We start from the raw sequence: 26278 nt of genomic DNA, 5'->3' as shown, positions 1-26278 counted from the left end.
CAGTTCCTGTTGCCTTTTTTTTTTTTTGCTGTCTCTAATGTAAACAATACTTCTTTGAAAGGTAGTATAGTATTGCTCTACTAGTACTGTCTTGTGTGTTTTATAGATATATAAACTTTAGCCAGCTTGGCTGATGCTTATGTCTGCTCATTTAGGGGAAATGAGCTATCCCTTAGAACATCTGCTTGGAACTTAATACTGTGATGACATTTTGTAATCTTTTGTTGTAAAAGTATCATTTGTTTCCCTTGCTCTGTATTTCTGCCTGTAAAGAACTCGATGAAGGGAGAGTTCTTTTTCTCTGAAATCCTTGAAAGTGCTTAAATTACTTAAAGGTGTGGTGGTTTCCCTTGTCTCTACTAGCTTCCTTCCATTATAATCTGAAGTATAATTGATCCTTAAGCAAGAGCTTAAGTCCTCTCTTTGCACTGTGTTCTCTTTTGGTATGGTAACATTGCTTAGCACTGGTTTTGGGTTCCAGTATTTTCTACACCATTTGAATAAACAGGGACTTTTCTGGTATATCGTAGGAAACTGTAAAGCAGCTACATTAAATTAGGTTTTGTTTTGCAAGTTGTTCAGCATGGGTATGGAGCATGTATCTAAGCATAAAATTATTGTGCTATGTTGTATGGATTAGACTGGGGGGGTAGGAGGGTAAGATACGAAGAGACTGTATCCCACTTCAGTTTTTTTCCAGAATTTAAGGTACCTTGATTTCAGTTTTCATTCAAATCAGACTTCTCATCCAAATCAGGTTTTGCAGCATTTTATTTTTTAATTTTCAACTCCCTTCATGACTAGAAAACCATTCACTGGTGATAGTTCTCTTGTGGAAGTGGTGATAAGGAGATTGCATTACTGTGAATTAAATTCACAAATAATATAACCACACAATTTAAGCAATATGGACCATTGCATCACATGAATACTTTTAAAGTCCTTCCAATTTCTGATTGTCTTTGACACCTTTCATAAATGCTTCATTACCATTGCAGATGAAAACGTTCCCTGTTGGCAGTCAGTCTACACAGCATAATTTAACATATGATTAAGCTCTTCAAAGCTGTTACAAACTTGGTGTAAATCAAACAAATACTCTTTTACAGTTGTATGTCATGAGTGAAGCTGTCATGTTTAGGGGCTTCTTAAATTTCCTCAATACAGAGAAGTGTTTTGCTTTTGGAGTTGGGAATAGCGCATCGAACCAGGGTGAGTTGCACTGGGGGCTGCACACACACTGGTGGCAAACTGAAGCAGATTCTATGCTTAATCTTCACAGTTTGAATTGTACCACTTTTTAAAAAAAGAAGATAAAAAAGCATTTTAGTAGATATTTTTGTTACCCTTGAAAGACTATAAAAATGCCATTTGGATAATCCAGAATATTTGCCGAGTTTACTCTGTTTGCTGATGTGTTCTAGGGGACTGTAGAAAAGCAAACAATACCCCAGACAGTGTAACTACTGAGAACTTTTTCACGAGCTTAAAAATGTGGTGTCATGACATAAAGCAGACATTGGTATGTCATAATGTATTTTTGTTTCCTAAATTAGATGTTAAGCACACTGGAAACTCAGTAGAAGCTAGGAGATTCTGCCTCTGAGAAGAGATCTATAATGGATCATTGCGTGACAACGTGCCTTTGTGTGAGGCAGTGACCCCCTAAACCTTGGGAAAACAAAAGAAAAAGTGATGCCTGAGTCACATCTGTGAATATGTTACTGTGGGGTGATTTTAATGATTTCCAACTTTGCTGTAAGGAAAAGCTATTGCTATTTGTGTAACAGGCATTGAACTATAATATTTTGCTAGCCCAGAGGAATATGCTAGACTGCATGATTTTGGTTTACTTCATCTTAAAATGAGTGTGTTAGTCTGCTTGCTGCTATGTAAGCACCAGAGTTGCCTGTGCATTGAAGTTAATGAGAAAACTAGAGTGGGAGCTGATCACTATGATTTAAGATAACTGGTGGAAAACGAGCTGTGCCAGTTAATGCTTCTCTTTTGTGCTTTTCCGGTGACTTGCAGTGTTACCTTCAAAATCTGCTCATGTGTAACCTTTGTACTGTGTGTTGCTGATACTTATTTGTACTTGAATAAAGACTTCAGAATGCAGTAATGAAAAATTTTCTATTCTGAATGTGTGTTGATTGCTATGATGAAATAAATATTCAAGGAAAAAACTGATTTAGAATAAGGGTGCAAGGGTGAGAGGACCTGAATTTCCAATTGGGTTCTGGATGAGGTTAATTTCACCTAGTACTGTTTAAGTCTTTGGTCTGGTTACAGTCAGACATTGCAGTGCTCAGATAATCTTCCAATTTTCGTGTATTTGATCATTGTCTCATTCTCTTTTCCATGTGACTTTGGAATTATTTTGTGAGAGTTTTCTTATGAAAAAAAAAGTGTATTCCTTGCAGTTTTGCAATTTTTCATGCTGATTTTGAAGAGACTACAAAAATTGGATTTGTTTTTTTGTTTTGTTATGTTGTTGGTGGTTTTTAAGGATGTTCAGCATTGCAGGATAAGGGTTCTTCTCAAGGGAAGAATAAGAGAAATGTAGTAAAATTATACATTTTTTAAAAAAATATAAGCTAAATAGATATTCTTTTTTTAGCTTAGAGCAATAAATGTAGATCTCCAGACTGATGCTGCTCTGCAAGTGGATATCTCAGATGCACTCAGTGAGAGGGACAAAGTTAAATTCACTGTCCATACAAAGGTAAAAGCCTGCATTTGTATACCGACCATTTTCTTGATTATGTAAAAAATAAGGTTTTCTTGAACTGTTTGTTGAAAGTGTAACATAATCAAAAGGAACTGAGAAAGTAGCATTGTCTCATGGTTAAGGGACTGTGTAGCTGCAGTGCTTAAGAAAAAGTTGGCTAAAGAGAAGCTAAAAAGCTGTTAAGAAAAAAAAAGCGATGTTCTGTTTTTTGTACTCATACATTGTCTTGCCATTCCCATGCTTATTAATTGGCTTCTTTGCAGGTAGAATCTTTAATATACATCAATATTCTTCAGTATTTTATTTTTATTATCCATGGTTTCAGATTCTAAAAATGTATTTAATAATGGAATTATATTAAAGAGTAATTTTTAGTTACTGCTTGTTTATAGCTTTTCTTTTTTCTAGATATGCATGTTTATTGACTGCAGAATCACAGAATAGTTGAGGTTGAACAAAAATTTCTGAAGATTATTTAATCAGATATCCTCCCTCTCTGCCACCATTAAGTCGGGGTGAACCAGAGTGCATTGCTCAGGTCTTGTTCATTTGGGTTTTTATTATCTCCAAGGGTGGAGACTCCACAACCTTTTTGAGCAACCTGTTCCGATTGACTGGGGCACTAGTTAGGACGGGGTAATTATTACTCTACTAACTTTTTCTTGTCAAATCCTCACTTGGATGTTTGGATTATTTTTACGGGGGTATTTTTGTTGGTTTTCATATAATAATGAAAGACATGGTAGGTTTTGTTTTTTGGTGTGTGGGTGTTCTGTTGGTTTTGTTTGTTGTTTTTTCTTTTTTCATAATTCCTTACCCTTCTTCCCCTTCTAGAGTTCCTTACCAAATTTCAAACAAAATGAATTTTCTGTTGTCCGGCAACATGAAGAATTTATTTGGCTTCATGATTCTTTTGTTGAGAATGAGGACTATGCTGGCTATATCGTAAGTATTACAGTTCTTTTGGTTTCTGCGTGCTGTTTTCCATAGACTGGATCAGAAGTACTTATGGCTGCTTTCACATGCAATGGAAGCAGCAGATACTCCTAAGCATACACCTTCCTTCTACGATCAGATGTTCCAATACTTCATTTTGTGCAATTACAAAGAAGTAGTGGTTGAAGCAAGGTTGGAGGAAAGTTACTGTGGCAGTCGCACATTCTTGCCTTTCACTCATCATGAGTGAGTAGTTTAATCTGTATCCAAGTGTATTTTTAGTCCACTGTGTTAAAAGTGTGGGAGATAGGTGAACTGTATAACTTGGTGGTATTGTTTTTTGCAAGTTAATGTTTAACTTTGTTACAAGTTTCATATTGCTTTTGTATTAGCTGCAATGGCAGAGAGCAGTAACTGAGCTCTAGCAATCAAACTTTTTTTCATTATGAAGATCAGAATTATTTTGTCATAAATCAGTGGGAGAGGAAAAAAAACAACCAATGCAAATACCCTCTAGACTTACAGAGGAGCCTTAATACACAATTTAATCACTTACTTTTTGAAGTTTATTTCAGGCCTCTGGTGAACAGAAGTCCCCAAATAGTCACCTTATGATACTGGCTATTAAAAATGGGTGCTGCTGTTCATACTTTAATTGCAAATAGAAATATTTGTCATCTTGATATGAAAGTTAGGTATTCAGTTTGTGTTTGGAGGTCCCTTCTGATTCAGAAGGTAAACATATAATGTATCCACTAGTCAATTAAAAAGATGATGAATATAATCTGTGATGTGTCATACCATTCTTCAGTCTTTTTGAGTCAGAAAAGCTATTTGAAGTGATTAGACCTTCAGTGTGGTAATAACTAGTTTCAGACAGTTGCCTGAGTAGATACTGGATTGTTCTTTTTTTTTTTTTTTTTTTTAATAGTGTAATGGGCAAATATTGGTGAACTAAAATCTAAGCGTACTTCAGCTTTATTCTGTGTCCCTTTACTAATAGCAATTCATGATGAGTTTGACTGGTGTTTTCTCTTTCAGTGTTAATATACTATATTACAAGATTACCTAGAGAACTTTTTTACTGCGTCGAAATAACAAAGCACAGATTAATCTTTAATGTCAAGAGTGCTGCAAGATAGATCTAGTACCTGAAAACAATATAGAATGGGATGTTTTGGCTTACAGTTTTGGGGAGTTATAAATTGATAGTGTGAAAACAACTGTGGAATTCTTTTTTTTTTTCTTTAAACAAGAAACAATCTATACCAAATAAGCTAAACAAAAACTAATTATAAAATAATGATTTCAAGTTTTAATTCACTGTATTAGGAAAGCTAGGTATTACTTGGTTTCTGTTAATTAAACTACTGAAGCCATTAGTTAATCCTTTAGTACTCTTAAGGACACTGGGCCAAAATCGGTACAGTAATTCAGCATGTCTAACTCATGAACAAGAGACATTCTCCTGTAATGAATGAGGAAAGAGAGAAGCCCTATATTAAAAAGCTGCAGGCAGTCTATAGTTCACATACTGAATGGATGTTGTTTGACTGAGAAGATGAGCAGTTTAAAAAAAAATTGGATTCAATTCCAGATTCCACCAGCACCACCCAGGCCTGACTTCGATGCCTCAAGGGAGAAGTTGCAGAAACTTGGAGAAGGGGAAGGATCAATGACTAAAGAAGAATTCACCAAGATGAAACAAGAACTGGAGGCGTATGTAGACTTGATTACTTGATTACTACTTTTTTTTTTTTTATCCCTCAACTTTTAAAGCTGTTTGCTGTTTGCTGTCACGTTTCTGATTTCACTGTAAAGAGACTTGAGAATCCAGTTACTACATAACCAGGGTTATCATTATGATCAGAGCCATTAGGAAAATTGTAGAAATAATTTCATTAAAGATCTTCTGAAGCAGGAAAAAACAGCTTGTTCTTGAGCATTCTTTTATGAGGAAAAATATAGTTAGATCCTTTTCTTCACGGAACACCTGCAAAGGGAGGAGGTAACCTCTGTCTTTTTTGTTCTGGTGTTCCACAATTTATAAGCATAATAAAAATTTAAGGTTTAAACATGTAGTGGTTGAACTAGGGATTTTTGCCTGTGGTTGGGTTCTGTAAGCAGAGGTGCAAACAGACATGCCAACCTTCTGTTCACCAAGAAATAGCGAGATTGGTAAAAGATCCTTTTTTTTGACCTTTTTCTTTTTTTCTACAAGGAGAATATACTTCCTGAAAAATAGTATTTTCCCTTACTGTGAATTTAATACATATTGAAATATCTACTCTATGGCCTTTTGTTCCCTATTGAGTGAAGTTTCTCCTTGCTTCATCCACTTTTCATATCATGCATTCACTTCTTTGATCTTTTTCCTGTCATTGGTTTCAGTTTTCAAGTGTATATTTAAGCTGCCTCTAGATTGCTTCTGTCAAGAGCTCTGAATTGACAAGAAAAGTACATAGAACTCTTAGAACTGCTGCTTTCTCTTCAAACTCCAGCTGCTGTGAGCAAATGTCTTAAAAAGCTCTGTATTAGTGTTACATACAACATAATTTCTAGCAGAGTAGATATACACTTCATATGCAGAAAACTGGAAATTAGCAAAACACTATAGATTTTAAATAATCTGTGGTTTTCCAGCGGCCCTGATCATGATTCTCTTGTGGTCTGGTTAGGGGTTGGATAACACAGAAAACTTTGGGTTTCTTCTACTGCCACCTCCATCCTCTGCATCCTCCTTTTTTGTCTTCACTGAATGACTACTACTCTCACTGAGATCAAACATCTCCCAACACTGGCCCTGCTGGTTTGCTGGTATGTAAATCTTAACCTCCTTGCACATAGTGGAAGCAAAAGTGTTGATTATAATTTCACTATCTGACCTCAGAATGGGGAAGATCCCCTTCCTCATTTCTAGACAAGTTACAGCTTATTAATTGAGTTTGCAAAGCAAAATGAATTCTAGCAAACTTGTATTGATGAGAATGCCTTCTCTTAATTAAATCACAAATGAGTAATTGCTTTAAAGTTGAGTTGGCTGAACTGGACAATGCAATTTTTATTGTTGTTTTGTTGGGTTTTTTTGTACCTACCAAATGCAGCACTTTCACTTTTAGAACCACTATGAAGCAAGACATCCACATAAGCTTCAGCCCCAAAAGGCTAGATGCTTTGACGTGGAATAAAAGGCTACTATCTAAAAAGCTAACAGAACTACATGAACATTTAAGTAATAAGTAAGGAGGGTGCAAATAGGCAAGGGGATGGAGATGGGGAGGAAGGAATTTGCACATCAGCTACATAGTGCCTAGTGACTGTAGTCTGTACATCAATTTCCTGATTTTTGGGGAGCTGGGAAAAGAACAGTTAGATGAGGCTACAACTTCAGCAAACAGGTCTGTGTTAGCTAGCCTTAGAAATTAGAATGTATTTGTTGAGTCTTCATTAAAAGTCTCTCTGTAATGTGCTAGAGCTTCAAATTTCCCCCTAATATTAACATTGTACTGTTTATTTATGTATATACCAAATACTAGAGTGATAACCTCTACTATATCAGCTTACAGTTTTGTATCCTTACTGAGAATCTTTTAAAGCTGCTCACTAGGTTTGTCTTAAACTTGATTGCTTCTTGTGAAATACTTATGTCTGTCTTGTTTCTTGTTTTCAGTGAATATTTGGCAATATTCAAGAAGACAGTTGCAATGCATGAAGTCTTTTTGTGTCGTGTGGCAGCACATCCTATTTTGAGAAAGGATTTAAATTTCCATGTATTCTTGGAATATAATCAGGATGTGAGTATTGAAAACTGAACTGCTGGCAAGCGAAAACAAGATGTACTTTTATGGTAGAATGGAAAATTGATTAAGAGTGCTTTACCTCCTGGAGTAAATTGTATCAATTCCTTCATACCAGACATATTTGTATTGTAAAAGTTAGAAATTAGCCGTAGGAGTTCATTTTGCTACCACCTGGGGGATGAAATGCACTATATCCTCTAGCCTTAGAATAAAAAAATGGGAATCTGATATGTTTTGGATTTAAAAGATTAGCTTTTGCTGATGATTTCACATTATTATACTTGTCCACCCTTCAAATTTTGAGGTTTTTTTGCAGGAAAGAATGATGCAACACAGACAGAATGCTCATTTTTAGGATTTGGAACCATGATTTAAATTCAGTTGCTAACAAAGCTGGAGAGGTTTTCTAATGAAATGTTCAAGTAAAGCCTTTTTGTTCGTAATGTAGGTGAAAATTTCATGTTTTGTTTTTTATTCAAGATATTGCATTAGTGTGGCTATCCACGTGTTTCATACTGAGTTACTGTCTAATTTTGAGTTAATGGAGAGGTCTTCCTGTATTCATAGTGAGTCTTTGATGTTGGAGTTAATGGTTGCTCATAATCTGCTAACAGTTTTTAGTTGCTTTTTGAAATTGCAGAAATTGGCATTGAATGTTGAAGAAATCATCACAAATCTTGGCTCAACTGAGTACGTGCTTAACTTGAAAATATGTTACAGTGGAGCCTCTTGTTGCTTGATGTAGTAATGTTTACCGATCAGAAACTCAGTTTACCTAAATTGGGCAAGTTTAGATGGACAGGGAAAGCGAGAGGAGGCTGAAACCAGTGTTATCTTCACTGCAGTAGGAGGTAAATGCATCTGTAATTTCTGAAAGTTGAAGATTTTCCATTTTACACTTAAAAGAGCAAAGCCTGGTTATATTAGATGAACTCAACAGCTATACTGTGAGTGGTAGTGGAAACGTACACTTTGAACATTTGGGGATATCTGTAGGTGCTAGAATATTGCTGATTTTTAAAACTTATTTACTGGAATACTATTTTAGGTGATAAAGAACAGTCTAGGAAATTAGTCTGTCAATCTGTGTGCATGATGACCTGTCCCCATTAATGCAGAATATAAGACTAGGCAGAGAGCAGGACAACTGTTTTAGGAGTAGCAAGTTGTGGTTTGTAGGTTTTTTGTTTTGTTTTGTTTTGTTGGGGTTTGTTTGTTTGTTTTGGGGGTGTGTGGTTTGTATAAAACCAAAAAAAAGGCCTACAAAGATTATTAGGGCTATGAAGATGATTAGGGGACTAGAACATCTCTCTTATGAGAAAAGGCTAAGGAACTTGGATTTTTTGTAGTCTGGAGAAGAGAAGACTGAGGGGGAATCATATCAATGCTTATAAATACTTGAAGGGTGGTGGGTGTCAGGAGGATGGGGCCAGTCTTTTTTCTGTGGTGTGCAGTGACAGTACAAAAGGTGATGGGCACAAACTTGAATATAGGAAGTTCCATCTAAACATGAGAAGGAACTTCCTTACTTTGAGAGTGGCAGAGTCTGGGAACAGGCTGCCCAGAGCAGTTGTGGAGCCTCCATGTCTGGAGACATTCAAAACCCATCTGGATACCATCCTGTGCAACCTGCTGTAGGTGAACCCGCTCTGGCAGGGAGGTGGGACTAGATGATCTCCAGAGGTCGCGTCCAACCCCTAACATACTGTGATTGTGTGAAAAAAGCTTTTATTGCCTCCAGAAAATGAACTGACTTGATCAATGAATTTATTTTTCAGTTGAGCGTTCGTGGAAAAAATAAGAAGGAGAAACTTGAAGACTTCTTTAAAAATATGGTTAAATCAGCAGATGGTGTCATTGTTTCGGGAGTAAAGGTGAGTCCTGTTTAACTTATCAGGATTTAAAGTGTATTAACATTCTCGTCCCCTTTTTTTTTAATGAAACAGAATTTTATTTCACTACAAATAAGGGATTTTTGTAGTAATGTCTAACATAAGAATTAGAGGCAGAGCACGGGAAGGAACCTGTGAGCCTGGATGCAAGATAACTGAGAACTATCTGATTACACCTGTGAAAGAGGCCTTTCAGTACTCTTTTCCCTATTTTATAGTGTTAAGCATTTTTTTAATCCATAGATAATTGATAATCTGCTTTTTGTTCTGGCCTGTCATTTTATATAGTGGGAAGGTGCACAAGCTTTGACAACTCCTGCAGCTCAGAAGTTATTAACACAGTGTGAATTTTACCAGCCTTCCAGCATCCTCCTACTGTTTCAAAGCTAAGAATCATAGAATCATAGAACTATTCAGGCTGGAAAAGACCCTTGGGATCACCAAGTCCAACCATCATCCCTACTCTACAAAGTTCTCCTGCTAAACCATATCCACCAACAACCACATCTGAACGACCCTTAAACATATCCAGGGATGGTGACTCAACAACCTCCCTGAGCAGCCTATTCCAGTCTGACCACTCTTTCTGTGAAAATTTTTTTTCCTAATGTCCAGTCTAAACCTCCCTTGTTGCAGCTTGAAGCCATTCCCTCACTGCTTTTCCCAGTAGATGCAAGAATGTAACCAAGACAAAAGAATGAGAATCTTAATGAAAATTCCGTTTAATTTCAACTTTTCCAAAAGTTGAAAGATTGATTTTATAACAAGCATAAATTTTGCAGAAGATTATTTTGATCTCTTTTCTTTCTAATGGTAACTTTCCATTTGCAAACAAGTTAGAGGAGCTAAAGTCTGGACTGTTGATACTGCTGGAAAGTGGGGATAACCATGGATTAATTATGACTTGGAGAAAAATAGGAAGTCCAAATGACCAGCAGTTTCATAAGCACATTGTTCAAAGCCCATGTTGTAGGCTATTCCATGGTATTGCGCATCTGTGCTACTTCAGAGGTTTTAAAAAATAAATATAAACCAAATATCTCAAATTTAATACAGAAAATATTAAAATTTACCTACATTTTCCAACTTGAAAGAAATCTGTCTTCAAGATCAGCATTCCTGAGCTACGAGTTAATACAGTCTCTGCTGTGAATGCAGCATTTGTGCAACTGGGTGTGTTTCTTGCCCGCTCCCTTTTTTTAGGTAGATGTTCTTTTATTAAGTGCTTGAATTCTGTTTTTCTGTCACCAAAGTGGTAGTTAGTAGTGAAATTATTACCTTCACTTCAGGTTCAGTTGTCTAGACCTGTAAGGCACTTTTTAAAAATTCTTAAAACTTTGGATCATGATAAGTGAAGAAATCAGCTTGCTTGAATGGTGTTTTAGGAAGTAAAAATATATTGTATTTCATGTTAGAGCAACAGCAACATATGCAAATTTACTCTGAAATAGCTCTGAGTGAAATCCTGTTCTTTAAATTATTCTTGTTTTTTGTAGGATGTGGATGACTTCTTTGAACATGAAAGAACATTCCTTGTAGAATATCACAACCGAGTCAAAGATGCCTCTGCCAAATCTGATAGAATGACAAGATCTCATAAAAGTGAGTTATTTTTCCAAAGTGTTAATAGTACTAGTTAAAGCGTATGGAAGTATGTAGAAATAATTCTTAGTTTTCTTTTTGCATGTGAAAAGTGAATAAATTTCTCCAAGCATAGTCTTTTGTTAGTCTAAAGAAGTTTAATTTGTCTTTCATAGTTTAGCCTTTGCTGTAATAGACTAGATGGGGTAAGAACAGCCTGATGTGACACTGAAGTTGTCTTGTTCTTCATGCTGTCCCTCTGAAGAGAGGCTATGTAATAATACTTCTTTGGTTCTTAGTCTTTAAGGTGAAAGGTGTGTAATACAGAAGTATATGATTTTACTCCTAATGAAGCTGCTCTTGATTGGATGAACTTGCATTCATCAGAGTGCAATTTCTTGGCATGCTAGGCATTTTGTTAGCTTGCTGAGCAGCAAACTCCTATTTGGGCCATTAGTTCTAGTCCAGGAAGTCAGGTTTCCATTCTTCAGCCTTTTAGAATGAAAACTGAAGTGTATACATTTAGTGGCTTGGTTTGCAGGACCCTCCATGGGTAAGGATTCTAAGGTGGATGTTGAATGAGACATTAAACCAAGAATTTACTGACCTCTTCAGATGCTTCTCTTGCTGTTGCATGAAACCTGAGTCTTGTAGCCTTAGTACCTATTCTAGGAGATGGGAAGAGTCAGCTATTGCTTAAGGAAGCACTAAAGGACCCTGTGTCTTCATTCATTTCCCACCTGAAGTGCTTTCTGGCATTTTGTTTGCTTTTTTAAAATGAACACTGAACTTCATTCATGATAGCTAGGTCCAAAACTTTAGGTAGTAAGAGCACCTTTCACCAGGAAAATTGTTAAGAATGAGGTTTTGGAGCATCTGATAGGAAAGCATTGATCAAACTGGAGACAAAGCTTCGCTGGTTTTCAGGCTCAAATCACCTTGGATGTTTACTGACACGTTTTACCAAACTGTGAATCAAGGCAAATGGCACCTTTTGAAATTCTGACTAAAAGAGTAGAGCAATGACCTGGGAAGTCAGTTTTGGAAGTGGGCAATCTGTAGTTCGTGGATAACTTTATGATCAACAAAGAGCTGCAAGGCTTGCAAAGATACTGACCTTCTATTTACAGCAGAAGATCTATTTTTTTGTTTAAATAAGAGGACTAGAAGGGGAGGTTAATGGCTTCCTAATACCATTATTCACTGTAACCCCCTGCACAGACTGCCTTGGGGTATATGAAGTAATGAATTGGGTGGAAGGTGACCCACTCAAGCTGTTAAAACAAGATTGTGTTATTTAAAAAAACAAAACAAATTCTACTTAAATGCATATAAAATTCAGAAATAGCAAGGAAAAATATATTTTCCTGTTCAGTGCTGGATCTGTTAGCATCTTCATCATCGATTGAGTTTATACTAAAAGCTTTTTTAAAAAGCCATCTGTGCAAAGATTTGATTTTTATGATTACTGTCTAGCAATACCTTGCTCATCAAATCAGGCAGCCTTCTTTACAAACTCTGCTTCTAATGTTGTTGTTTAAAATGCTTTACCACTAATGCTACTTCAAGCAACCATCAGTGGTTGATGAGGTGAGGGTTTCCTGAAAATCAGGCGTGCACTAAAGAAGGTGCTGTGCGTATAGCAGTTTGTTGTGTGAAGTTACCCTTCATAATGAGGGACATGATTGAAATTTCATTTATGCTTTTCTGTTAAAGCATCTTGCTTTCCGAAAAACACCCACTCTTGAAGAGAGGAACTTCAAAATTTTCAGAAAGAAGAATGAAATAGTAAACCAAGTTCTTGTTTGTTTTTCTAGATGTGGCAGATGACTATAACAGAATTGGTTCTTCATTATATGCGTTAGGAACACAGGACTCCACAGATATATGCAAGTAAGTTATTATTAATAACTTAAGGGAGAATTTGATAAGTAGCAGTCTTAATGGAGACCTGCTGAGATAAGTAGCTTTCTTGTTATGAGAAAAACAGATTTTATTATCATTGTATTGGAGAGATTTTTTTCTCAAGTATTTTATTTCTACTAAAGAAGGCTGCTTTAGTATTTCTCTGGAAAAAAAAATACTGTTTTCTGTAATTTATAGAAAATCACACTGATGAGGTAGAAAAGTCCTCGCAAAATAAGAAAAAACTCCACCTCTTCACAATTTTTAAAAAATGTTTTAAGTGCTTTGACATGTGCAGCAAGAACAGGTCTCGGCGTGAGTATACTGATTTTTGTGGGTGTTCCCTCTAACATCATCTTGAAAAATAGTTTTGCTGTTCTGACAGTTTTACTGCCTTTAGGAAAAGAAAGGAATCTACAAAGATCTCTAAAATTTTGAAAGTAGTAGACGGTCTATATCCGGATGTTTCTCCTTCAATTTTTCAATGCTTTGTCTGAATATGAAATTTGGTTCATCTAAAAGTGAAACTTAGTTAACTAGCTTCAAGATTTTGATGCTTGTGAACATGTACACTTATTAGACTTAGTGGTATGAAAGGAGATGAGTATGAAAGTTAACTTTTTTTATTAATTGACCTGAATTAAAATGAAATACGTCCAAATGCGGTGATAGCTTACATATTGCTTACTTTGATTATAGTATTGAGATTTTATAGAGTCTGTTAGGATCTGTCAGGAATTACATCTGTCTTCTGTCTAAGTAGTGTGAATTGGCTGTAATTCAGTCTGCTGTTACACTGAACCCTTGTATTGTCTCCTGTGCTGAAAATGTGCCATGTTGTTGCCTAGCCTCCCTGAATTCCAAGTAGGGCATGTGTCGTGTTTACTGTGTGAAGAAAAGTACAGTCAAATTTGAGTGAAGGACACTTGATAATAGCACAGGACCATTAACCAGGGTGGTAGTGTTTGGGGTTTAATTTGCAGAAGCATAAAGAATCCTGTAGGAGCTGTGCAATTATTCTGTATAAAAAAACATCTATCCATTGTACTTTGTCCCTTACCTTTTCTGAAGTACAATTCCCAGATATTTGAAGTGCTACAATTTGAAACAATTATATTCTCTGAGTTCTAGGAAGTACAGTTCTAGTCAGTGCCTTTACAGCCTTTATTGTCAGACACAGATTATTTTTTGAGTTATAGAAAGTAATTAGACTGTTCAAATTAGTGTTGTAATATAAGCTGTTTCCTTTGTGCAGGTTTTTTCTGAAGGTATCGGAGCTATTTGACAAAACAAGGGTATGTACTATGCAGATTTTAGATATGTTCTTTGTGTAAATCCTGAAAGTGGCAGGACATTGTATGTCAATTAGATGTTAATATGTGGATGTTTTATGGATGCTTCTATTTGAAGCTGTTAAGCAATGAATAAAAAACCATAACATTTCAGTCATCTGTTCTGTAAAATGATTGATCCTGAGCAGTCTTCAGTCTACTAGACATTTCTAGGCAGTCTTCCTGTCTTCTGTGTAATATACTAGTAAAGCTGCTGTTCCACTAAAATGCTCAGAGGCCTTCCAGACTTGATACTGGGTGTCACAGAACTTGTTACGGCAAAAAGAAGTGCAATCCTTAATTGAGAAAATGGCAGCCATGCTGCTTTTTTCTGGAGTCAAGATCTGTTTCTTCAGTTATTTCACTTAAAAATACTATCACTGATGCTTCTAATCAGATTTTAAAATATCTTGTCTCTGTTACCATATTTATTTAGCTTGGTAGAGCATAAAATATATGCAGTGTGTCAGGAAAACCTTTGAATTAAAAATGTGTGCATTTCTGAAACACAGGCAGTTGTAGTTGCATAACTTAATTTTCTTTAAAGTACTTATTTAACAGAATTACTTGCTTTGACCTAAATGTTGCCTTTTATATTTTTTTAAATTAAGATTTTTAAAATGCAGTTGCAGACTCTTTCTAAAATCATACATGTCCATTCTAAATACAAGCAAATAAGTATATAAGTATTTTGGACCATGTAATGCATGCAATTACACAACTAGTCTGCAAAGTTGCCTTAAAAATTTGTTTTCCTTTGGTCTCAAAAACAACAAAACTTCTGTGCAACTCTTAAGTTTTTGTTTCTCTGCTGTTTTTCTAGTATATAATGCATATAACTGAAATTTGAAGAAAGCATTGTTTAAAATACATAGTTGTCAATTACTGCTTGCACAGTAGGCTATTGATTACATTTTAATATAAAATCCTAGTAGTCTTTCTCACAGCATTTTAAAGTACTGTGTCACAAATACCTGCTACTAGTTTTTGAAAAAAAACCAGTCTCATGTTCTGTGGTATGTTTTACATTGTATTTGCATCATACAAGTGAATACCCCAAGTGCAGATGTTTTTAAATTGATGCTTTTACTTACTCTTTTTCCAGAAAATAGAGGCCCGGGTATCTGCTGATGAAGATCTTAAGCTTTCTGATCTTCTGAAATATTATCTAAGGGAATCTCAAGCTGCTAAGGTGAATTGATTTTTTTTGTTCAGTGAAATAATGTTTTGTTTGAAAAAAAAAAGAAAAGAAAAGATAAGGGATCATCTTGAGAAGCACACAGTAGTTAGTTAGGTTAAAATGCTGCCACCTCTAGCAGGCAGTTTCTCCCACAACTATAAAACCTTTATCTCTGTTGTATATAAGGAGTAACCATGTAGTTGCTGACTGTGGGACTGAATATTTGGGACTGTGTGATCCATTTATCAAGGCCAGATCATGCACTATAATTAAAAACGGGAAGAGCTGCTGGTGAATTGTTCATGTGTTTACTGCTTGTAGATTGCCAGCAAATATATTTTTTTTGTTAATGATAAAAATGGATACTCCAGATGATCTGCAGGTGCTGATACAAAAACATGTGGGCCAAATTTGATATTCTGTACCTACAGAAGATGTCATTCTTAGTGTTCCTTGATGTAACATGATTAAGTAACATGACTAAAGAATGAAGCATTTGACAGAAAATCTCAGTAGTTAGAAGATCACAGCAATAACTGTTACACAAAAATTGCTATTGCTGTTTCTTGGGCCCTTCAGTTCAGTAATGTTTTCTAAATGTAGTTTGTTTCTTATTTAAGAATCTGTGAAATTTCCCATTTGTGTCTGTTCTTAGGTTTTTTGGAGTATCATCTAAGCCACTTGGTGTTAGCCTCTGTCAGACAAGATGCAGACCAAACAATACTAAATTATTTGTCTAATCCAGTATGGACATTCCTGTATCTTGCAGGTTGAAATAAAGTGAATGGAAGTAAAGTTATAAGAACTGACGTACAGCAAGAAAGGCTAAAATTAATCTGACTTTTTTTTCTTTTTAATACTTGTCATATTCTATAGTACTTGGGTAGAGTCTTGTAAACTCTGTACAGTCATTATACTTCTTGTTACAGGATCTCCTGTATAGAAGATCTAGGTCACTAGTGGATTATGAAAATGCTAATAAGGCATTGGATAAAGCAAGAGCAAAAAATAAAGATGTGCTGCAAGCTGAAACTACTCAGCAAATATGCTGTCAGAAGTTTGAGAAAATATCTGAATCAGCAAAACAAGGTATTTGGGTGGTCTTTAGTCCTATGTTACAACTTGAAAATAAACACATTTTAGGATGCTATTAATGATAATAGATGTTTACATTTGTTTCCTAAGCAGAACTAAGCATCAGTGTTTTTAGAAAGTTCAAATGATATTTTAACTTGGATCATCATAGCTACATTAGACAGAGCGATGTGTAGGTGCAAACTATCTGTTAACTACTTTTTAAATATGAATAGGATGGGATACAAAATAATAATTGGTAGCAGTGAAAGCAAGCAATCTTTTAAAGAATGATTGAAATTCCCCTTTTGGTTTTATGCATTCTTCTGTCAAAGCAACAATGTCTCACAGAGATGATACTACATTACAGAAGGGAGGGATCATGAAATGAGATTACATTGAAGTTACAGTAGCTTTAGAGAAAATTAACCTTATTTATGTGTTTCTTTCCTGGAAACTTAATCTTTTTTTAGGTTAAGGTTGTTGTGAGTTAAGAGTCATCTGACTCATTTGGGGCATATCTGTTCAAGGTTTAAGCACCATGCTCTTCTGTTTGTATCATTTAATTAAGGGAGTTGTTTGACTGTAAGTCTGGCCAATGCTTCCTATAAGTGGAGGATGAGTAATCCTATTGTCCATAAAGGTATATCCATAAAGCATATTTGCTTCCTCTGTTCTTCATGTTAGTTTTAGCTTTTTATCTTCCCTAGAGACTTTTATGAATTAGACTTGAAGGAAACCTCCTCATGGAATAAAAGAATTAGCTGTTTAAAAGCATCCACATTGCAGTCTTTTTTCAACAGCACTTTGTGTCCGTGGAAGGTTAGCTGGAGATGAGGAACTGTAATGATGTTTTGCGTTCATCCAACAGTGCAGCAGTATCTTTGATCCCGGAACGTGATGAGATGAAACTTTTTTTAAAAAGTTTTTCCTCTTGCCTTTTTTCTCTCTTTACTTATTTCATCCTGAAGGAATGTCTGCTAACAGTTGGCAGGACTAGCCGTAGTATGGTTAATGAATCCACTTTTATTTTTTATAGAACTGATAGACTTTAAGACAAGAAGAGTTGCAGCATTCAGAAAAAATCTCGTGGAGCTAGCAGAACTGGAATTAAAGCATGCTAAGGTAATTTTTGGCCTGTATTTAAACTGATTTCTGTTATTCAAGCATATAATATTTAAACTTACTACATTAGTTTTGTGTGATATGCACTCACATCCAGGAAGTTGAATATGAAGGTAAGCATCCTCCAGAAATGTGAACTTTCTTGAATAATAGAGAGAATAATAATAATTAAAAAAGTATAGATGAAATTGGCTTGAGATGCCTTTGGAAAACTCATCTTCTTTAAGATAATTTTGGCTTTAGGTTTATGTTTCTTTATTGGTTTATTTATAGCTGCACAGCTTGAATACCTGCTTATTTTTAAAACTGCATCTCACAATTTTACTGTGAGATGGGTTTCTCCTATAAGGAGAGAGGATGGTTCTCCTCCCCCTCTACTCTGCCCTAGTAAGCCCACATCTAGAGTATTGTGTCCAATTCTGGGCTCCCCAGTTCAAGAGGGACAGGGATATGCTGGAAAGAGTCCAGTGGAGAGCTGCAAGGATTATTAAGGGACTGGAATATCTGTCATATGAGGAGAGGCTGGAAGACCTGGGGCTGTTTAGTCTTGAGAAAAGAAGACTGAGAGGGGACCTTATTAATGTCTATAAATATCTGAAGGGTGGATGTCAAGAATGGGCCAGTCTTTTTTCAGTGGTGCCCTGTGATAGAACGAGAGGAAACGGGACCAAGTTACAACATAGGAAGTTCCACCTCAACATGAAGAAAAACTTCTGTTCTGTGAGAGTGATGGAGGAGTGGGACAGGCTACCCAGAGAGGTTTTGGAGTTTCCTTCTCTGGAGACTTTCAAGACCTGTCTGGATGTGTTCTGGTGTGATCTTTCCTATGCGTTCCTGCTGCAGCAGGCCAGTTGGACTTGATGATTTTCAGAGGTCCCTTTCAACCCCTATGATTCTAAAATTATCCAGATGTTGGAGACTTGACGTGTAGGATAAGCCAACTATTAAGTGTGAGATCACGCAGGCCTGCCCGAAGTGAGATCAGCATTACTCTGTTTTTTGAACCTTTTTGGCTTTAAAGTGCTACTAACACAGGAATGTTGCAGGTAGCCTCTTCAGTAAAATAGATTTTTGCAAGAAAAAAACTTTTAGGAGGCCTATACTATCCTTCAACTTCACAATGTATTTGATTCTTTTAATCCAAATAAAATTAATGCTTTTTATTACATCAGGTTAGCTACTCTGCTTTAGTAGAAAAATACAGGTCTCTTTAACAGTCCTATAGCAGGAGGTGGCTTTCTTTAAAAAATCAACTCTTCAGCATTTCTCCTTCTCATCACAAATCTGAAAGTGCATTGACTGGCAAGCTTTGAATTTACTTGGAATATATCTGTTGAAAGGACTAGTTAAGAGGTGTACAGTGTTGCTCAGTTAACTTGTTGCTGCTTTACAGTCTTTTCAGTAATGTTGACAGTGTTATTCTTCTATCTGCCAACATCCCATTGTTTGTAAAACTAATGCAGTGTAAAAAAGGTTGTTGTGGGGACTTTTTATTCTTTGTAGGTGTAAGTTCAGTTTGGTAAAGTGGTCAGTAAGGTCTGGAATATTTGGTTCCTTTTTTAGATAAGGAATGCTTACTTTAATGTGCTGTATCAGAAATTCAGCTATGTTTCCCCTATTCTTAAAACTTCTCATAATACTGTCTACGTCCAGCCCTGAGTCTCCCAGAAATCCCCATGTTTGGTCATGATTGTGCTGGTTATTGTTTTTAGTGAAATTAATAGTTATAACAGTCATACTTGGAAACATGTTTATTGATTTAACATATCATGCTTCAATAAGGGAATGAATCCACAGGTCTTGCTTCAGTCACTGTTTCTTCACTCTTGTCTTGTAACTGACCCTTGCTGAAGTCCTCACAGGCCTCGGCAAGGAATGCTAAAATGTCTTTGTCTTCAACTTTGACAGCTAATAAATGCTGAAAGCAGAGGGGAAATGCTTAATTTCTGTAGCTTTTAGCTTACTTGATATGTTCTTCTTGGTGTCCTCAGTTTACTTGGAAAAGCTTGAATTTTTTAGCAGTTCTTCATTTGTCATCACAGCCTGTGTTTAGGATGTATTTCTTCAGACAGCCTGTGACTTACCTTGTCTTAGTAAATTGGCTACCAAAGGAGTATATAAGACTGTAATAGAAGCTTTGAACTGTAGTCCTGTTTTTGAAGGTGACTTGTTTTTGCTGATCCTTATCACAGCACTGTAAGATTCACTAGACAGTTTTGAATGTTAAAAGTTTGACAGTATAAAAGGTAATTTTTTACTAAGGGTGACAGTTATTTAAATGTTAACAAATGTTGTGACATGTTGAAAGGGTTTTTTGTTTCTCACTAGGTTTGAAAGTTCTGGTTTTTTAAAGCCTGTGTTTTGTATTTATTCAGAAAAAGCTACTACGGATAGATTAGGTTGGTTGCTGTGCTTTTATTTGTAGAGGTTCTGAGTTGGATTGTTACAGAATTAACAAGTGCAATAGATAATATTCTTCAATTTTACATACTGTGAAATGTTCTTATTAATGCCATAACCAGCATATTTGAGGATAGTCTTATGGATAGGTTTTTATTGGTCTGTGCAGAGTACTGAAGTATTAAATGCTTTAGTGGAGAATTTCTGAGGTAGTACCATAGTGGAATATGAAGGTTTCTTCGTGTCTTGGAGAGGACATCTTTATACTTGTTGCAGTGCAAATCATGAACAATGTTCCTATTTCAGGGAGACTAAGAAGCCCTAGTTTTGACTGGACTAAGCTGCGCTGTTTGTAGACACTTAATTCCTTTTGCAATAGAGCTAAAATAGGGCTGGTAAAAACACAAAGAAAGCTACTCTTTCTTATGGGCTATGAATTAATGAAGTTTGATCAAAAGCCCCCTGCTTTAAGGGTCTGGACAAAATACTTTGCCTGGTTTTGTTGCTGTCTTAATGCTTTTGCAGCTACTGGGAGGTAGGTGAAGTCTTAGCAGCCCCAAGCTGGAATTGGGTTGGTTTGTCAATAGCGTGTGGAGCACAGCACTCCAGACTTTGCAACATGACCTGTTACTTGGGTATAAGTGCTCTTTCCAGCAAAAAAGCTAACAGGAGCAGGGGCTGGGGGCTACAAGTCTTCTATTGTAGTTTGTTTTGTTTTTCTGGAATGAGTACCTCCAGGCTAGATGTCATGTAGATGCATCTGTCTCTGAATCAGTCCAGTCATGAGTCTTTCTGACATGGCACAGAAAGCACACAGGAGAAATCTGTTGCAGCAGTTGGTGCTGGAATTCACCTGAGAGGCTGTCTTTGGGAGGAATTCAGCCACAATGAAGGCTGCTGCATGACTGACTGTTGAAAGTTATTTGCTCTGTGTGCAAATAAAAACACAGATCCCAAAACTCAGAGATGGCTGCACTGAAGAAGTTAGAATGACCAAGGGTGCTGAGAAATAGGTCGCATTTCCTGAGTTTTATGTGGCTGTGTGGCTCTCGAAGACTGGAGGGTGACAGGGAAATCCAACTTTTACTAAAGCAAGGACACTGTATATACAAATATTAAGTGCATCCTCTCTGTCCAGTTATGTTTATGCTACTTCCTTATAAAATATTTGTTTTAATCTGCTAATACCCTCTTATCCTTTCCTGATTGCAGCTCAAGACTTTTGAAAAAGCTAAAAATCTGACTGTGGATTGAGATTGCTTTGAGTTGATGCAAGTGCAGACTACTGCCAGGAAGGAAGATGATGCATGACTGTTCCTTTCCTTTATCTTGGCACTATTATGTGTGCAGCTGTGTAGTAAGATGAAGCTAAAACTTGCTCTGGATTTTTCTTAAGCTTTACTTTCAGTCTTGTTTTCACAGCATCCTTGTGTCAAAACACACAATTTTTGCTAGGAGTGACTGGAAATAAGAGAGAGCTGCTTTCTTACTAGCAGTATGTGCTGTACATCTACTTAAAAATCTGCCAAACTGCAGCTTTAGATTCTGCTTGGTCTGTGGCATACACTGAACAGATTGATGTTCCTTTTCTGTGGCCGTTTTGTCTGACTGTCCCTCTAGGTAGTGTTTAGCTTCTGGTTTGCTGTCTCTGTGTTTCTTCATGACTTCATGCAGCTGTAGTTTGATTAAGTGTTTGGGCATTTAGTGCAAAAGCCGCATTTAAAGCAGTATTTTAAACAGCAGGATTTTAAGGTGTCCTTGTGTGTTGGATTTCATGTTCAAGAAAGGAGGTTTGGTAGCTAGTGAAACTGCTAAGTTTATAATCATATACTTGAAGCATTTATAGCCTTGGTGTTACGTCTTTAGAGTCTTTTGACATTATTATTATTATTATTATTATTATTATTATTATTATTATTATTTGACATTAATTTTAACTTAGTAAGATAGCTACCTCCTTCAAAAACAAATCAAACCATATTTTTCTACAAATTTTTACACTCCTGCCTCTATATGGGTTTTTGTGTAAAAAATAATTTATTGCATTACTAGCAACAGATGCCCGTTTGGAACTGAGAGGAGAAGTAAGCAAAATCCTGTGCTAAGGGATTTGATTAAATGTTTTGTCAGCAGTTTTTTCCTGAAAAGAATATTTCTGTCACCATAGTTCTGCTAATAACTGTAATACCTAGAGCTTAGGAGTCCAAGTTGCCAAGGAACACTTTTGAAACTGAATTTATAGGACTTTCTTGAGCTACGTTGATACAAGTCAAGGATGTCAGATGTTGCAGCCAGAAAGAGTAATGGCTTACAGCCTCTGTCCTTGTTTTATTATAATTTGAATAAGGTTGTTCTTGTGAACTTTGTAAATTTGATTTAATGAAAATGAATTATTTGCCTGTTTGAAAAATTTCAGTAGAATGACTGGCTGAGTCTTGAAATAACTGATGTGTAAAGGGCATCTGTTCTTTAGAGTGCTACATAGTGTCCTGTGAATTGCAAGTATACTTCATGCTGCTGATGGGGGATGGCCAAAAAGTCACCCTCACACTTTTGTTACAGGTGACATGCATGCAGTCCACAATTATACTTCAGTCTGAAATATTCCTTTTCAGTCATTACTTCATTGCAGCTAATAGTTGCTGTTTAATAACAGAGAACTTAGATTTATGAATCTTGTACTCTACAAAGATGGGCCACCAAGTCCCCATATATCTCATGTATATTCAACTTGTTCGTATCACAGAATTACAAGCCTTTTAAATGGCTTGTGACTGTCCTCTGCTAGTATAAGCATAAAAGGACAAAAAGCTGTTGAAGCTCCAAATGAAGTCATGGTGTTCTGGAGAAGTTTGAAAAGGATACAGTAGACATAACTGGGAATCTTCTACTTTGAAGCCTTTAATTTAGTTAATTGATTTATCTGGATTAGAAGAACCTTAATGGGGGACAGAATTATGATTTCTTACCTTTTTTTTGGGCTAAGGAATGAGTATCCTTCAGCCTGTCTGCTGCAGGTCATTTGGAATGCTTTGACCTTAAAAAGTAAGAATTAGAAATTCTTTAATACTTGTGTGGACTGTTTATCAAGTACATGCAAATCACAGCTACTGATACTGTTAAGCTTTTGTTTGTTTGAAGTTTTCTTCATAGGTTTCTTTTTCGATTAAAAAAAAAAAATTAGAAGGAAGTATGTCTATAACTGGGCATTTAGACTGTTGTTCTTGCATTTTATCTGAACCTGATAGGAATTACTCTTAACACTGTCAACAGCCTAACATTGTTTCTTACATGGAGATTTCAGGTTTGGGAACAAATCCACTACAGCCCTTTAAAAATGAAGAGCCAGTAGTTTAAAGTGATCTAAGCATACATGAATGCACCAAAAAATGTGAATAACCAGGGTTTTTTTTTTTGTGTGGGTGTGGTTTTTTTGGTGTGGTTTGTTTTTTTTTCTTTCCTGGAAAGTAAATCCTGGTTGCATTTCCTTAATTCACAAGGATATCTCTTTAAGTGTCAGTTCTGTAAATTCATTCTGAAATCTGAAAGTCAACCTGTATATTTTTATGGTGGGGTCAGGATGCTTTAAGTAAGATTAAAACCTGACCTATAGGTGTTTGAAAAGAGGGCAGAATTTGGCTTTAGATATAAAGCATAGTTTTGTTTTGATAATCAGTTCTGCAGCTCTAATGGCTCTAATCAACTCAACGTTGATGGCTAGATCACCTGTCTAAGCATGTAAACCAGTCTGTTGTCTTTCAAACAAGGCCTGTCCTTGAACAGAGCTATGAGCTTGTATGGCTGCTATGGCAAGGAAATACTGGGTGCTGTGAATTGGTGAACACTTCTTGATCAATTAAAAATTCAACATACTATAGGAATACTTCTGCTTTGGGAATAATATTCCAGTGACAAAGTAATGGCAATGCTATGAAAACTTATATATATGCATATATATATATGAATATATATATGAATATATATAAATATAGATATGAAAACTTATTACTTTGAGCTTCATTGCTAAGACAGTGTTTTGCAGTGAACAGTTTATTTTGGCCACACTAGATCTTTAGTAAGAAACTTGTGAATAACATGGGAAGGGTACTAAATGCTTATTTTTAATCTCAGATTGCCTCCATTTAGTTCCATGACACAACTCTCCTACATTCAAAAAATTCTGTAAGATTTAAGTTAAATACATATTTCTGCATAAGCTTAATACTTATCTGTTGTTATTTAGGGGTGTCATTGCTATTAAAAACCACATTTTTGCCACAAGCATAAAAGAAATTAGGGAAATGTGATCACAATTATTTTTTTTTTATTATTTTTACAGGGCAACTTACAGCTGCTGCAGAGCTGCCTGGCAGTGTTAAATGGTGACACATAAGCTTTGCTCCATCCTCCCACTAACAAGGGCTGCCCTCCTCTGGATTTTGTTTTCATTACTTTAAATAGGCATTTATACTTCCCTGGAGAAAACACTTGACTAAGTGCACATGAACAAGCTCCTGCTTTCAAAAGAATTAAAACAAGCACCTGAAAGTAGCTCCAGACTATATGAAGCAACAGCATACTTGTTATACATACACACTTGTGTTTATTTAATCATGATATGCTTTCATTGTTCAGAAGCCAAATGCTCTGTTTTCGTGAAAATAGCCAATATATTTATGTTCATGTTATGAATACTATGATACGGCTGCCAATCTTATTTACCTTTGTAAGTAATTTCTGAAGTTTACCATTTGAAGCACAGTGTTCAAATGGCCTAAATATTACCATTAGATATTTGAATATTGTTACTATAATGACATTGTATACACTGTCTTAGTTTTTTTCCCCATGTACTGATATAAAAAACCTTAATCTTTTTTTCAATTGTGAACATTTCTTAGAAATTTTGGAGAACTTTGTGTAACCTTTATATAACTATGATTTAAAAAGAAAAGCAAATGCATTAGTATGTTTGCCTTAACTTGTAGACTAATCCAATTATTGTAAAATAAACCATGAAATCCAATGATTTTTCTAAAATTATGCAGACATTGTATCATCTGTAAGCTTAATATTTTCTAGTAAATCAGATTAATTTAATTAGGTTTTTTCTCTATTCATCCTGTAAAGCCATTGAGTAAGTATTGGATTGGTCTGACACAAAGTACTCGCCCAGTTATATTTCTCACTTGCATTCTCAGGTTTATCTGTTTGCCTGTCAGTTTGTCTGTGACTTTCCCACCCAGTGTACTTAAACTGTTTTGAACTAGGTGGCTGACTCTGCAGTTTCTTTGGCAGAAATACTTTTCAGAGAACTCTGTGGGTTTCTTTCCAGAAAGGGGAAATAAAGTAGCAGAAAGGAGTTAAAAGTGCATTAAATACCAATGAAAGGTCATGCTGCCCCACTTTGATACAGGTAAGAAGCTTTGCTTCAGATTATAGAAAGTACAGCCTGAAGAGGATCTCATTCAGCTGACTGGACGTAAGACTTGGGGCTGTTAAGTCCAGTTGCATTTGTTGTATTGCTTTGTGTCTTTTACTTGAACCATGAAACTTTTCCAAAAGGTGCTGTTGTGTAATTTCCGGGTGTCATAAAATTAGTCTCTACTTAATTACTTTTCACAATCAGATTGCTGCTTTATAATGGGTTTGTAGACCTTTGGTAGAGCAGCATAATTTTGGGAGAATGGGATGCTTGGGGATGCCAGTCAATGTCTCTGTGATTAGACTCCCCATACTGCTGCACAGAGGTGCGTGGCTTGTCTTGTGGTTGTTTTTTTCCCTCAAATTGGATGAACTTCACAGCACAGTACACTGGCCCATCTGACCGTTTCCGAGGCAGAGGTTTCTGGGCTGGAGGTGCCGTTTGCCCTCCGTGAGCAGCGCCCGGCGGCGGCCGCGGCTCCTCCACGGTAACACTGTGCTGTTCATCTTCCAGACATGACAGGTATAATTCCTAAGGAACTCACCTATAAATAGGCTATAAGGGAGAAAGATCACACGATGTATATATAGAGTTAAGAAAATTGTAAATATTTTAAGTAGGACGTGGGAACATTTTTTAGCTTAGTCCTCGTTGTTCGGTGTTACTCGCTCATTAAATTTTTTTCAAGCCTCTTGGTATCGGGTGTGTCTCTTAAAGCTCCGCCCCTTGGCTCCGAAATGGCGAAGGAAAATGCTTCAGACGGATCCCGCGGGGTTAGAGCTGCGAGGGCGTTAATTTCTTCCATCCCTCTGGAATCTCTTCAGCACAAAGAGTCTTACTGGGTTTGTGCTTTGGGTTCTTTTTTTTTTTTTTTTTTTTTTTTGAGAAAACCCTGGAA

The 26278-nt window shown here is 36.1% G+C and overlaps 1 protein-coding gene across 1 annotated transcript; it reads left to right on the top strand.

The window, feature by feature from the left end:
- Window positions 1-1118: 1118 nt before the first annotated feature.
- Window positions 1119-24998, top strand: SNX6 (sorting nexin 6). The gene is made up of 14 exons (XM_009993933.1): window positions 1119-1212; window positions 1425-1522; window positions 2621-2725; window positions 3566-3676; window positions 5265-5386; window positions 7338-7461; window positions 9246-9341; window positions 10856-10961; window positions 12758-12833; window positions 14101-14140; window positions 15282-15368; window positions 16286-16445; window positions 17470-17555; window positions 24295-24998. Exons 1-14 carry the CDS (start codon window positions 1119-1121, stop codon window positions 24346-24348), a joined length of 1359 nt encoding a protein of 452 aa, XP_009992235.1. The 3' UTR covers window positions 24349-24998.
- The last annotated feature ends 1280 nt before the right edge of the window (window positions 24999-26278 follow it).

The sequence above is a fragment of the Chaetura pelagica genome, unplaced genomic scaffold (genome assembly GCF_000747805.2).
Source record: "Chaetura pelagica isolate M959 unplaced genomic scaffold, ChaPel_1.0 scaffold11, whole genome shotgun sequence".
Lineage (NCBI taxonomy): Eukaryota > Metazoa > Chordata > Aves > Apodiformes > Apodidae > Chaetura > Chaetura pelagica.
The sequence above is the reverse complement of the archived record's forward strand: the minus strand, read 5'-3'. Positions and strand labels throughout refer to the sequence as shown.

Bases quoted from the DNA above. Each gene is read 5' to 3' on its own strand.
- SNX6 (XM_009993933.1), top strand. From the start codon at position 1,119: ATGAGTGAAGCTGTCATGTTTAGGGGCTTCTTAAATTTCCTCAATACA. The intron at 9,342-10,855 runs GTGAGTCCTGTT...TGTTTTTTGTAG, and splicing joins TCATTGTTTCGGGAGTAAAG to GATGTGGATGACTTCTTTGA. The intron at 17,556-24,294 runs GTAATTTTTGGC...TTATTTTTACAG, and splicing joins TGGAATTAAAGCATGCTAAG to GGCAACTTACAGCTGCTGCA.